General features: G+C 53.3%; 1 protein-coding gene across 1 annotated transcript; it reads left to right on the forward strand.

Annotated features, from left to right (window-relative positions):
* Positions 1 to 919: 919 nt before the first annotated feature.
* On the forward strand, positions 920 to 13,325 carry LOC128901547 (E3 ubiquitin-protein ligase rnf213-alpha-like). The gene is given in 25 exon segments (XM_054183619.1): positions 920 to 1,361; positions 1,364 to 2,914; positions 2,970 to 3,051; positions 3,297 to 3,470; positions 4,095 to 4,267; positions 4,349 to 4,445; positions 4,531 to 4,571; positions 4,574 to 4,644; positions 4,868 to 5,051; positions 5,418 to 5,626; positions 5,825 to 5,926; positions 6,199 to 6,414; positions 7,213 to 7,294; positions 7,609 to 7,643; positions 8,324 to 8,418; positions 8,600 to 8,750; positions 8,843 to 9,011; positions 9,370 to 9,461; positions 9,897 to 10,154; positions 10,355 to 10,490; positions 10,979 to 11,062; positions 11,318 to 11,454; positions 11,613 to 11,852; positions 12,675 to 12,752; positions 13,001 to 13,325. Coding segments are annotated over 25 exon segments (5,148 nt in total). The 3' UTR covers positions 13,250 to 13,325.
* Positions 13,326 to 14,758: the final 1,433 nt, after the last annotated feature.

Below are 14,758 nucleotides of genomic sequence, written 5' to 3' on the forward strand. Positions count from 1 at the left end.
ACTGCCCTTCCCATAGTAGCTGTTGGCTGTGGTGGGATTGCCCCTTCACCTCCCCTTGGCCAGAACAAAGGCACCCAGCACCCTCTCCTGTCACCCAGGCCCTCTTGAAAGCCCTCCACATCCACTCAAACTGGCTGCCCAACCTCAGGTGCAATCTCCTAGGAGGTCCATGGTTTCCTAGGTGGCCTCCATGGTTTCCTAGGTGGCCTGTAGTTTCCTAGGTGGTCCCCACAGTTTGTTTCAGGCATAGGGAGATACCTGGAATTCCCAAAGGAAATCTGGGATTTCCCCAAGGTGCTGGTTTTGATGGTTGAGCTAGAAGGCAACCACACATCTGTCCTGCACAGTGGTGGGGTGATGGAACCCTGCAAACTGGAAGCTGCTGGCTCTTCCCGAGGGTCCGACTTCAAAAGAAATATAGGAGAGAAATTGCTGGCTGTCTTTCACCAAACTTTATTTATTTTACAGGAGAATCGAAGCGCAAGTTTCCAGTTCAGCGACAGTGCGCAAGACCTCCTTTCCCAGGTGTACAAGCTCTCCAGCTTCGTGGGACACTGCGTTCTCTCTGGAGATGTTCCCTGCAGTATCCTCTCCAACACCTTAGAGTATGAGGAGCAGTTTAAGAAGATCCTGCGCATCTGTGGTAAGTTCAGGGTTTCGGAGTTTCACGTTTTCATAGTTATGTGGCCAACAGGAGAAAAATCTACTGGATAAAATGCAAAAAAACCCTCAAAATTGTCCGCAGTGGGAATCCAAAAAACAAAAGCAAAAATGCAATACTTGGTCACCGAGGGGATTTTAAGCAATTTCAGAAGCAGGAAGGGGTGAAAATGCTGGGATATTATTTTAATGCAGTTAAAGTTTTGGGGTGTTTGTGGAATTTATTTCAAGGTTCCAGTGTGGCATCCCCGTGATCATCATGGGTGAAACTGGCTGTGGGAAGACGAAGCTGGTGCAGTTCATGTGCAACCTGCAAAACGCAGGCAAGACCATTCAGAATATGATGGTGGTGCGTGTTCATGGCGGCACCACCTCCAAGACCATCCAGAAGAAGGTAAGGCAGGCCATTGAGCTGGCACGCACCAACGAAGAAGAGCACAACATAGACACGGTGCTCTTCTTCGACGAAGCCAACACCTCGGAGGCCATCTTCACCATCAAAGAAGTGTTGTGTGACCACGGCGTCAACGGAAAGCCGATTTCCACTGGCCGCTTAAAAGTGGTGGCCGCTTGCAACCCTTACAAAAGACACAGCAAGGAGGCCATTGAGAAACTGGAGAAAGCTGGCTTGGGATACTGAGTCCGGAGTGAAGACACCCTGGAGAAGCTGGGTTACATTCCTTTGCGGCAGTTGGTGTATAGGTGCAGCCCCTTCCTCCCAGTTTATTACCTCTGGTCTGGGATTTTGGGGAGCTGAACGAGAAGACGCAAAGCCTGTACATCAGGGAGATTATGAAGTCCACCGTGGAGACCCAGATCCCTCAGGGAAACCTCGATGTCTTCACCAACGTCATTTCAGCCTCCCAGAAGTTCCTGAGAGAGAGAAAGGACGAATGCAGAGTTGCCAGCCTCCAGGACATAGACCGCTGCATGAAAATAGTGCTCTGGTTTTATGAGTTGAGAGACCTGCTTTTCCATGAGATTGATAAGAAGAGGCGGCATGAGGAGGAAGAGGAGCCAACCTTAAATGATGCACAAAGGGCTTTGGTCCTTTCGGTGGGGGCCTGCTATTACGTGTCTCTGGAGAGCCGCCAAGAGTACCTGGAGGAGGTTGCAAAATGCTTCTCGGTCCCTGCGTCCCGGCTAAAGCAAGAGATTGAGTTGTGCCAGGAGGTATTTCTTGATAACCTCTCCATTCCTAAGGCCACAGCCTGCAACAATGCTCTGAGGGACAACATCTTCATGATGGTTGTCTGTATGGACCTCCGGGTGCCGCTCTTTCTGGTTGGCAAGCCGGGAGGCTCCAAATCTCTATCCAAAACCATTGCTGTAGATGCCATGGAAGGTACATTGTCCAGAAGCCCATTGTTCAAAAGGTGCAAAGAGATCCAGCTGGTCTCCTTCCAGTGCAGCCCCCACTCGAAACCAGAAGGCATCATCTTCACTTTCCGACAATGCGCTCAGTTCCAGAAGGGCAAGAACCTGAATGAGTTTGCATCCGTGGTCCTGCTGGATGACATCGGTCTTGCAGAAGACTCACCTGATATGCCGTTGAAGACGCTGCATCCTCTTCTGGAAGATGGCTGCGTTGATGACGAGACGCCGGAGGCTTACAAAAAAGTTGGCTTTGTGGGCATCTCCAACTGGGCCTTGGACCCTGCCAAAATGAACAGGGGCCTCCTTGTCTTTCGGACCGAACCTAGTGAGAGAGGGCTGGTGAAGACCGCTGAAGGGAACTGTGCTGACCAACCTCACCTTGAAAAAATCAAGCATTTGTTCCCCATTCTGGCAAACTTCTACTGCAATGTGCTGAAAATGCAGAAAACAGAGTTTTTTGGGCTTAGTGACTTCTACAGCTTAATCAAAATGATCGTGTCCTACACACAGAATATGAAGAGCGGGTCTCAATATGACCTCCTCATCAAGGCCATCCAGAGAAACTTTGGAGGCTCCAGAGATATCCGTCCTCTGGAAATCTTCCGTAACTGCACCAGTGAGCTACGTCTCAACTCTGCGGTGGAAACCAGCTGCATCCGTCTGTTGGAGGAAAACATGGACAAAGAGCAAGCGGCATTCACGTCTCGTTACCTCCTGTTGCTGACGACCAACAACGCTGCCTTTCAGGTCATCCAGATGACGCGTCTGATAGACACCAGCAACTGTGACATTATGTTCGGCTCTGGTTTCCCACGGGACCAGGATTATTCCCAGGTGTGCCGCTCTGTGAACAGGGTGAAAATTTGCATGGAGATAGGCAGGCCTGTTGTCCTGTATGTTTGTTTTTTTGCAGCGCCTCTATGCAACCCCAGGATTTGAGCCGGAGAAGACTTTTGATTTGGTGACAAATGTGCTGAAGAAATGCAATGAGAATGCCGATGTTGTGTACCTGGTGTAAGTCCGAGCTGAAAACCAGTTGAGTTCAGGGTCCTTCTCCATCGATGTGATGTTTGTAAAGGGTAGGGGAAAGCTGATTCTTGAAGCAGTGGTGGGTCACCCTCACCAGGGAGGCTAGGCAAAAGTGCCCATCCAGCTTCAGCCCCACCCTGAGGTGGACTTTAGGCAGAAGCTCACCCACGCCCCTTCCTCAAATCTGGCAGCAACGCTGAGCTGCCTCATCTTTTGGTGGTGTCCCTCAGGAAGGGTGTGAAGGAATGCAAGAGCTGCCTGCGGGAGATCACTGACCCGGCGGAGCTGCCCTGCGGCCACATCTTCTGCACTGCCTGCATCCTGGAGTGGGCAAACAAGCAGTGTAAGATCTGCAAAGAGGAATTCCCAGAGGATTACAGACCCACAGCTTCAGAGGCCACGAGGTATCCCAGTGCTGGCAAAAAAACTGCCTGTCTCAAGTGCCTTCATTTTAAATATTGGGATAGAAGATGCTGGGCTGGAGATCCTCTGCTGTGAGGACAGGCTGAGAGAGCTGGGGGGTCCAGCCTGGAGAAGAGAAGGCTCCGGGGAGACCTTTGAGCCCCTTCCAGTCCCTAAAGGGGCTCCAGGAAAGCTGGGGAGGGACTCTGGAGCAGGGAGGGGAGCAATAGGACGAGGGGGAACGGTTTTAAACTGGAAGAGGGGAGATTTAGATGAGATCTGAGGAAGAAATTCTTTGCTGTGAGGGTGGTGAGCCCCTGGCCCAGGTTGCCCAGAGACTGGGTGGCTGTCCCATCCCTGGAGGTGTTCAAGGGCAGGTTGGACGGGGCTTTGATCAACCAGGTCTAGTGGGACGTGTTCCTGCCCAGGGCAGAGGGGTTGGAACTGGATGATCTTTAAGGTCCCTTCCAACGCAAACCATTCTATGATTCCATGATTCTGTGGTGCCTGAACAAATGGCCATATCATCTCCCTGGTTTGTGTCCTGTTCTCTGCAGAGAGAGGGACGCTGTTTCTTTCGTTGATTGGAGGTTGACCATGAATCTCGGTTTTCTTCTTCCCTGCAGGGAAGCTGTTGCCTGTCACAACAAATTCAGGAGGAAATGTAATTCCTTCTTCGTTGAGTTCATCACCATGTACTTTTTGGGAGACAGAGAGGCACCGTCTGCCAAAATCATTCAGCGACTGATACAGTTTGTGGCTTGCAAACCCAACCCTGAGCATCAGGCAGGGAAAAGGGGTAAAAGAGCCTGATTCCACTACCTGGCTCTGACCTTGCACTCTTGGAAGTCAAATAACAGGTGTCATCCTTCCTTCCTAGTGTACAAGCCAAAAAGTGAGTTGTCACCATTCGAAGAGTGCATGGACAGCAGTCCTACCATCCAGTCCTCCCTCCTGAAGCTGCTGCTGCGATGCGGGTCAGCCCCGAGGTTGCTCCCAAACCCCATTGCCGAACCCCTCGGCCACGTGGAGGCCAATGGTCTGTGTCCTTTTCTGCCACAGGTTCAACAACGTCAAGGTTCACTTGAAAGAATACCTGTCCCAGATGAGGAAAAGATACTATCCAACCAAAGTCACAGGAACCACTTCTACTTCATGGTGGTGCACTGTCTGGAGGTGAGTGCCTGTTGCGATGCACTGGGAATCCCAACAAACACCATAACCTGCAGCTACCACCCCAGCTAAAACATATTAATCACATTAATTATCCCCCCTCCACATCTTTTTATGGATGAGGAATCAAAGGAGGAGCTCACCTGAAAGATGATGAGAAGGCGCAAGGAGCTGCTCAGTTATAACCCACCTTCAGACTCTTAAAAATTGTTCCCCTCTCGAGCAGGATTTTATGTATCCTTCTTCTGAAGAAGACGTCAGCCAGCTTGCTGAAAACTGCCTCTCCACCGCAGACCTGGCTGCTTTCTGCAAGCCCGAGGTCTCGCGAATTAACACCCTCCGGTTCATTGCCCAGCTCCGGCTCTCCATCAGGCACGTGGCCACCGTGCTTGGCAGACGGATGCTTTCCGGTGAGTCCTTTTGCTTAGTGTAGCAGGAGAACTGTGCCTACCCCTAAGGAGGTCTAGAACAAGCCCCCAGAAGGTCTAGTTTTAGAGGGATTGGCTGGAAAATGACTGTTTTTATGAAAATGGAAGTTGTTTTGGACAAACTTCCTAAGTCTTCAGTCCCCAAATGCACTGTGTTCTCCAAGTATTTCTCCATGTATTAAGGCACCCTCTGTACCTTGGCTTGAAGCCATGTTCCAGCCTGTGGGGAGATCCTCCTGCAACCTAGATCCTACTGCAACCTAAAGAGCTGTAGGAGCTGTGTTGGTGAAGGACACATGTGATGTTCCACCACTGGGGACTTGGTCTAATGAAAAACCTTCTTTCCAGCGGCAGATCCCAAAGCGCCTGCCACAGAGGGGAATGAGAAAGAGCAAGACCTGGTGAACACAATGAAGAAGCTGGTGGTGCAGGCTCCAACTCCATGGCCTCAGGTGTTCCTCATCAGAAACCTCTGTGACATCTACGGGCTAGCCTCTATGTGGAAGATCCTCCAGGTGGAGAAGTGGATTTTACCCCAAGGGGTAGAAATTTCGCAGGTGGGTTATTTCTTGAGAGCCTTGTGCCAAAGCTGAGTTGAGGGGGTAGGATTTGCCGAGCTCAAGCCTTCTAAAATTGACTCATGCGGCTCCCTTCCAGTTGAGGAGCACAACAGGCCCCCGTAAGGTGTAGTCAACCTCCTCTTCATGCCCTTCCACTTGCTTCTTAGGATAGCAATGTCCATCTGTGTTTTTCAGGATAGAAGCACCTGGTCAAATACAACACTGATGTTTTCAGTGCTGGACAAAGCACAAAAGCAGCTAAACCCCAAAGATTCCACTGAAAATCAGAGCTTGACTGTGAGTATCCATCGTCTCTATAACAGAAGGTTTCCATGGTTTTTTGTCTGGAATCGTTGGTTGCTCTGGAACTGTTGGTTGGTCCGAAACCTCTTGGAAACAGGAGGTTTCCGTCTGTGGTGACAGAGAGCTGCGGCAGCTCCCTGCTGTCAGGGGACAAAAATGGGACTTAGCATGAACACTGAAGCTCAGCGGTGAAGCCAGAAGACTCCTCACAGGGAGGTGCCATGCCAGTTGCCTTCACTTACATCTGTTTTGTTCAACTTTTGTAGTCTGTCATGAGACAAATGGAGAACATCCTCCACTTGCCACCTATCCCAGATGAGCTGCTGGAAGACAAACTGAAGAAGATCATGGATGCTTTGGGTGACAGTGAAGACCCAGGCCTGCTGGAGTTGGTCTTCCACACTGCGCTCAGTCTGGCCTTGTTCCCAAGCCACATCACTCAGCTCCTCAAGAACATCTGCTTCAAGCCTGACGTGGTGAAGGTGAGTCACGAGGCCGAGATGCACAGCTCTCTCCACCCCACAGTCCGAGCGCAAGGTCTCCTGGCATATAGGCTTTGTTTCGGTCAGGTTGTTGCTTTGTAGATCAATGTTCCTCTTCCTTCTTGTTCCTTGGGCTGAGAAGTAACTGCGACCATCAAGCCTGGTCTTCTGCAAATGTGGATGAGATAGATGTATGGTCTTTGGGAAAAGCCCATCTGTCTTCTGACTCGAGGGGAGCTGAGGACCTGGCAGAGCTTTGTTGGTGGAGATTAGGTGGTTTGAAGGCCAGCCCGAGCATCCTCCTTCTGCCAAAGGTCTTCCATCACTCAGATGATGATGGAGACACTCATTCCTGAGCTGGTCTTCCCCTCGGGTCTGTCCATGCCTGAGTTGTTCCTCTTCTTTGAGGGCTGCAGGAAGCAACCAGGACATCATGCTGCTTTTCTTGGAAGTGAAGGCAACAGCCACCTCTAGATCCTCTCCCTTCCCACCAAGGCCGTGTTTGGCCCATGGGGCATTCAGTTTCCAGAATCAAAACTCATAAATAATTAGGACTTTTGGGGACTTTCCTCACGTCTGGTGACTCCAGCCTCATGTCTCCCTGACTGATGTACCTTGCTCCCTCACTTAGTCCCCATTCCCTCACCAGACCTTTCTCCCCAATGACAGTGGCTGTGCAGGAGGACCCTTCCTCCCCACTGTTTGCTTTAGAAGCAGAATTGTTCCTTGGATAGGTGTGATGCGAGCCAGGAAGATGGTTGCCCCACACCTCACTTTGTATCGCGGTTCCTTTCCAAGGGGTCTTACCTTCCCACCATGCCTGGAGACCTGCTTTTTGATGTGGAGAACTGGAAAATTGGGGCAAGAGAGAAGATTTGGAGTAAGTACTGGGGGAATGTTTCTCCTCCCGTGTATGTGGGAGACCCACCAGGAGCCGCCTGAGACTGGCCGGGGGCGGAGGGAAGGGATTAAAGGCTCCTGAAGGCCATCTCTGTCCTTCTGTTGAGTCCTTCTTGACCTCCACCTTGGTGGAGCAATTTTGGGTCCCTTTTTGACAGGCTATGGGAGAGGCACGTGGTGGGGCTGGATGCCGGGAGGTGGAAGCCTGGCCTGTCACCCTCTTGGTGAGTGTCTGGCCATCATGTAGGTTGGTGTGGGAGACGGCTGACTAACCATCTCCTCTTTCACACGTAGCTTGTCAGTGTGGCTCGTACTGGACTGTCACCGATGTAAGTGTCCCCTTCTGGCTGGTGGTCTTTGCAGCTCTGTCTTGCGTTTCTCATTGCATCTCTGTCACCTGCATGGGAAAAAGACAGGGTTGGGATGAGCTTCTCGGGTCTTCTTCTGGCTCCCAGAGTTGCCTGTCGCCTTTGCACCATCTTGAAACACATAGAATCATACATCTTGGCCTCTTGGGCCAGCTGTTTCTACTGGGTGGCAAGTGTAGGTGCTCCTCCTGCTGCTCTGTTCCCCTCCTAACGTGGACTCCAATGTCACCTCCGTGTCAAGTGGTCCTTTAGCTGCAAGGCTCAGAAGCCAGCTGGGTTCTTCTCCAAGCCAGCTGGCTCTTCTCCAAGCTGGCTGGGGTCTTCCCCCAGCGAGGCACTAAGCTAAGTGGAGCTGGGACTTGTATCTCCCCATGGGAGCAGTGGAGCGAAGCAGGTGCTTCCAGGTCTTGGTTACCCAAATTGATGCCTAGATGTGTCCTGCCAACGGTAGGAAGAATCTGGTCGGCCTGGAGATGTTTGCTCATAGACACACATCCCCTCCTGCTTCTCGTTAGCTGTTGCAATGTTCCCATGTAGAAAGCCAAAGTCCAGGAGGACATGTAAACCCCCTGGGTGCCCTCAGCTTTTGCTAGATACCTTCAGCACCTGGGTGGGCTTCCAACCTTCTTGTCCCAATGCAGTGTGGACTTCCCATGGAAGCGAAGAAATGTAAGTGTGGTGCCACCGTTGGGGGAACCAACCACAAACCTGAGACAGGCTTCACGCGGAAGGAAATGTAAGTCCACCCTCCCAGCTCCGCAGCCCCGGAGGGCTTCAACTGTCCACCCATCCCTCCCGCAGAGCTATGGGCACAGGGAAAATGCCATGGCTGGCCAAAGAAAAGGTCTCTGCGTCCCACGGTCCCACCATGGAACCTAACAAAAGATGTGGTGGGTAATTGCTCTTTCTGAACGCAGCACCAAGGACAAAACGGAGAAAGGGTACATCCTGGAGAGCCCTCTCTCACAGAGGAATGAGCTGGAGAGGTGCCTGTCACCCGCCTGTGTCAGTCTTGCGAGAGCTCTGCTCCATTCATCCCTCCTTCTAGGGGTCCATGCTGACAAAAAGGTGAGCAACCACCATGCCATGATGGCTCAGCTTAGCTTGGGAGGAGGAGACCTTCTTGAGAGCCTAATGGAGGAACCTGCCCTGTCTCACAGGCAATTCTAGACCTGATGAAAGAGGAACCGGAGGATGTGGAAGAGTTCTTCTGGGGCCACCTTCAGAAAGACATGGCGTGCCTGGCAGAGGTGCTCAGCAGGAACACGGAGGATGCCGTGTTGACTGTCCATCTGTTTCTACAGCACCTGAGCAATGACAACCCAGCAGGTAGGGGGATGCTGGGAAGCGCTGGGGGGTCACCAGCAGGCTTGCAGTGGTTGGGTTTTATCCGGGACCGGTGTCATTGGTTCCTCTTTACCGGGACAGTCTCCATCCCAGGAAACTGGTGAGAGGACAGGGAGGACCATGAGGGCAGTGAGCTCATCCAAAGCACTCAGCCCAGACCAGCTTGAGGGCATGAGCAGACTGGGAGATAGTTTGCTCCAAGTAGGCATCTGTGTCATCCCTTGGTCCCTCTTATTTCTACATCATCTTACTCCTTGCCGTCAAGGAACACAACAGAACTCCAGGCTTCCCCCAGGGTCTACAGGGTAAAACCTCACGTATTCCATTGTGTCTTCTACAGACAAGAGTGTAGCCTTGAGCATCCTGCATGAGAAAAAGGACCGAGAAGAATGGGAAACCTCTTTCAAAGCCCTGGCTCAGCCCTTCTTCCAGGTACACTTGTGGCCAGCTGCTGCTCGCAGCTATCATGTACCCAAAGTGCTGCTTTGCTGGTGGTCATGTCCATGCCCAGACATATCTGCTGAGGTCAGGGCGTTCCCACGTCCAAGAAAAGAGATTTGTCCCCTCAGTTTTGGATCAGGACCTAGTCCTGGTGTGGTGTCCTGCAGAGAGCTGGCTTCTTGGATGCTTTTTATATGCCGATTCAGATCCTCCTTGGAAACCAGTTTTGTTTCTTCCCTTGGAGAAAAATCACCTGTGGGTTTCTCCCCGGACAGGTCTGTTCTTGTCTCTTTGGTGGCAAGATCTCACCATGCTCCCCACATCTCCAGAGTCCTCATTGCTTTTATTTGCCCTAAGACCCCATGAATCCCCTCAGGCTGCTTTGGTAAGGAGGGGTGGCTCCTAATGACCCTTGGGTTCTTGCAGGAACTGGAGCAGAGCCTTAATTCTGTCAAGGAGCAGAGGATGAGTGAAGGTCCTCATGGCTCCAGCCTTCTCCTGAAAATAGCTTCTGGCCAGACACTACCTTTCCAAGACCTGCCGAGTCAGGGGTTGATCAACCAGCCCTGCATGTGGAGATTTGAACAGAAGATGACCATCCAGACCTCGATGCATTTCCTACAGCAGGAAGTTGGAGAGGGCACTGGAAACCCGTACCCCATTCTACTGGAACTCCTGTCAAAGGTTGCCTTTAGGAACATCCCCTCACTACCAAAGCAAATGGATTAGATTCAGCCTGGTTGGTGTCCATGGGGCACTGGGGTAATTTTCCCCCCCTCCATGTTTCTTTGGAGCATCCAAGCAAGACAAGTCCTCCTCCAGGTTACCCTGTGATGCCAGATGGGATTCCTGTCCCTTGAATCACGCTGAATTTTCCTTTCCAGCTTGAGAACATCCAACATGTCTGACACCTGTCCGACATTTTCTGTCTGCAGAATGCCCTGATCCACTTCTTCCAAAGCAGCCATAAAGGGGAAGACCACACAGTCCGGCAATTCCTGGACCAGCCTGAACTTTCAGGTGCCATATGAAATTCCATCATGCCCAGGACACGGGCATTAGCCACCCCTCAGCACCCAGATGCGCCGCTGAGAAGCTGCTGCCACAGTTTGCGTGATGGAGCCAACTCGGCCAACACAAGAGCAGCCCATCAAGGCTGAGCGTGCCTCTGCGGGAGCAGTTTGGGGAGGGAATTTAGGGGAGGGTGGGGGTCTGAGGAATCGAGATGGATCCAGGGCAGATCCTTTCTCCTGGGGCATTTAGGGCTTGGCGAAGTTCTTCCACAGTGAGCAAGCAGGATGGGTGAGACAGGCTTTTCAGCTCCTAAGTCACGGTGCCTGGTTGATTGATGTCACACGTGGTCCAACACAGCCCAGCTCGAGCCAGCACAGAGCATGGTTTGCTGTGACATGTCCAATGATATGTCGGTTGGAGACATCCTTTGACATAACATGTCTCCTGGGAGGATGCTTTGACAGGGCCGTTTTCTCCTCTCTCTGTGCCCACAGAGGACCAGCGTTTGGCTTTCAGCAGAGCTATAGAGACCATACGGAAAGTTTGGAGCAATATTAAAATGAACCCATCCAGCTCAGGTACGTGCTCTTCTTCTGGGAAGAAAGAGGGATGTCATGTCCCTCTTTCCTTGGTCATTTCTTCTAGAGATGCTCGGAAGCTGAGCTACTTCTGCAGCTGCCCTTCCTCACAAACGTGCTGAGATTGCTCGATTTCCACCACCTAAAAACAAATTAAAAACCCTCCTGAAAATACAAAAGCTAATAAAAAACCCTTCCAATGAAAGGGTGAATTTCCCCTGGGATCCAGTGGAAGACCATTCAACTCTTTTACAGGCATCACCATCCTGCCGGACCTCTCGCCGAACAACATCAACACCAACACCGCTGTCCTTCATCTCCTCCCCACCCAACCATCTATCAGCCATCTGGTGACCACGTTCCTCATCCAGCTGCAAAACACTTGCCCCAGGGCTTCTCCATCTCCTTCAGCCTCCATAAAGTTTCCATGAAAGGTTTTCAGGGCTGGTGTGGGGTTTGCAGGGAGCTGTGGTGGCCAGGCAATGCCATTACAAGGTCCTGGTGGCTTGGTGTTCAGCAAAGCGGGTCCTTGATGGCAGGGTAGGACGAGGCCAGAGTTTCTGTAACCACACAGAGCAACCTTTTCTCTCCCAGATTCATCTCCGCAGAAGAGGTGAAGCCCTCCTCGGTACTGGCCATAACCAAGAGTGATCTGGTAACCATGGTGCTCGCCAACTTGCAGTACGAGATAGATGAAGATGGCACCAAGACAACCTACTTCGACTTTCAAATGCTGCAGCGGCAAGTGGTTCATCGCTTCATCAGCGGAAAGCCCATCATCAAGGCTCAGGTGAGCTCAGCAGCAGCCAGGTTGGCTTGTCCCAGGCCAGCAGTAGGGTTGGGGTCTCTTCCCAGCCTCTTCTATGTGCCTTTCTGCAGTCAGCAGACTCAACTGAAGGCATTGGCAGATGCCTGTTGTGCATCTGTCTCTGTTCCTCGGGTTTTGAAGGACTTCCATGGCCAGAAACCACTTCTGTGGTCATGAAATGGTGGCCTGAAAGGTAGCGTGAAGACCTACAGCCCTGTCTTTTGGGAAGGGGAAGCCACCCTGGTTTCTTTGAGAATGAGGGAGGAGTTGGTAGCTGTCCAAAGAACTTCAAGAGGCATGTTTCAGGGCTATGTATGGTCCCACATGGGACTCTCAACCACCTTGGAGGAGCACATCTTTGGCTGGGGTTGTTGGTCTCCCTTCTGTGAAAATGAAGCCTGGAGCTGGTGGGAAAAGAGGACTTGAGGACACTAGAACCAGGCTGTCCTGCAGCAACTGGTGTGTGCATGCACTCCTAAAGGTGGAGATCAGTCCATGCTGGCTGTTCCCAGGACGCTTTTGGTCCTTGGGAATAGCTTCCAAGAGGACTTTATCACCTTGCTGGAGACGGAGGTGAGGCTGCAAGTTCCCCAGGTCCTCCTTCACGGACATGCCTTCCTCCAGCCGTCTGGACATCCCTTGATCTCCACAACCCCACAGTGGCCTCGGGACACCATCAATCACCTCCTGCAGAACCCTCGGGGACATCCCATGGGCTCACATGTGCCCAGCTGAGCTTCTCTGCTGGCCCCCATTAAGTGACACCAGGCACGTTCCTAACCATCTGTTCCAAACCCTTTCCAGACGGCTCCATCCATCGCCCTCAACAATGTTAGGACCCTCCAGGCCACCAAGATGAAAGTCAGGAACAAGCTGTTCCAGGTAGGAAATGGGTTTCTGGTCTTCTCCTCCATCCAGACTCTGAGGTCTCCTTTCAAGTCTCATGACACAATGGGCGCACAGAGACCGGGCAGACATGTGGGAAGACCCATGGCCACCTCAAGCAGGAGGCTGGAGATCTGGCAGGACCCAGTTCTCCTGCGCTGGGGGGGACAAGCAGGTTGGGAGGGCATCATGTTGTGGTGGTCCCAGCCCTCTCTGGGTCACTTCTATGCCCTTTTTGCTGCCAGGAGCCGCTCAGCGTCAACCAGCAGAAGCGCATCATGGAAGAGGCCCGCTCGGTCAATGCCCTCTCCAAGGCCCTGGCCACCCTGAAGGTGGCTGCTGAATTCCTGGCAGTGACAGGTGGTGACCCAGAGTGCCTGCTGTCCGAGTACGTCCAGCAGGACCTAAGGATGGATGCTGATGCAAAACAATTCCACGACGTGCCGGTGGGTGAGGGGCAAGTGGGTAATGGGACCCTCATGTTCTCCCCTTGATGGCCACGCCTGCCACTCTGGGCAGGGCTTCACGTCCCCTGTGGCTCCCACCACCTTCACATGCTCTAAGGTCTCCAGATCTGGTGTCCATGAAGGTTTGGGAGTTCCCTGCTCAGAGCAAAGAGGTCCTGGGCACCTTTGTGGGTTTAAAAGCTTGGCTGAGTGGTGCCAGGTCTTCATGCTGGGGCCACCAACACCTTGGGGAACACCTTAGGCACTGTGGACATCCCAGAGCACCTCTGTGGGGGACACCGGTGATGTGGGAGCCCTTTTCCCCATTGGCTGCCATCATGGCTCCAGAGCTCCTGAGAGCAAGGCCATCCCTGCAGAGCAGAAGAGCCTTTTGCCAAGTGGGCAGCAGCTTCGGTGGGGCTGGATGTCCTCCAGCTTCTGCCCACAGGGCCCTGCAGCCCCCAGGGGCACCTCCCGGGCTGCCAGCTCTGTCCCTGCTCTGGGCCCTGCGCTCCTTCCTGGCCATGCTCACCAGTCGTGCAGGAGGGGCGATTTGGGTGGGATGTGGCAGGGATGTCTGCACATGCACACGTGCGCACACACACACACACACGCTGTGTCAGAGAGGAGGCTCCCTGGTACCTGCACCCCCACCCTCTCAGCCCAGCTCTCCTTCTCCTCCTCTGCAGATGCACCCAGGACGGCAGCACCAACCCCTCCAGCAGGTAACCCGTCCTCCCCACCAGCGCTGGGTCTTCTTGGGGCCAGGCTGTGACCCACAGCCGGGGGGAAAGGGCTCCTTGCTGGGCTGTGAAACTCCCAGGAGGAGGCAGCGGGGTAGCGGTGGGGCGGGAGGCTGGGGAGGGCTGTCATTCACCCAGTCAGGTGGGAGCTTCCCCATCCCTCATCCCCTGAAACCCGGTATGGAATGGGGGTCAGGACTGGGGTGTGCCGGCCCCTCACCTCTCCCAGGCCTGGTGCTGCCCTTTCTGTGTTCCTGCCATGCAGATCCCACGCGGGGCCGTCTGACCGGCAGCGGGAGAGTCTCATTGCCCATCATCATGTGCATCATCCTGAAAGCCGTTCTCTGCCTGTTCCTGGCCCTCCTGGCCGGGCAAGTGCGAAGCGCCAGGGCTGGGCGCAGAGGTGGGTCCCTTCCCAGGGGAAGATGCTGCTGGCAAGGCCAGGGGTGCCGTGGGGTGTCAGTGAGCGGGAGAGGCAGAGCTGGGGGGACAAGAGTGCGTGCTCTCTGCGGGATCCCATCCCCTCTCTGACCATCCCTGGGCCAGCCCTGCCTCTGTCCACGGGATCTGAGAGAGCTCAGGAGCCCTTCCCTGAGGCCGTGTACGAGGAGATCGGTTCCAGCCCAGCATGGCAGAAGCAGGCAAGGTTCAGTGGCTCAGGTTGGTGTGCGTCCCTCATTGAGGACACATCTACAGTGCTCTTTCCCCTGGCTGCCACGCAGGGTTGACCCCTGCAGCCCCCTAACCCATGGTTCGTGCGGTTGTGGGGCTGTTGGATCTGTGTGGGGAGCACCCATGTCCTGGGCCCAGGAGA

Source organism: Rissa tridactyla, chromosome 26, assembly GCF_028500815.1.
Source record: "Rissa tridactyla isolate bRisTri1 chromosome 26, bRisTri1.patW.cur.20221130, whole genome shotgun sequence".
Lineage (NCBI taxonomy): Eukaryota > Metazoa > Chordata > Aves > Charadriiformes > Laridae > Rissa > Rissa tridactyla.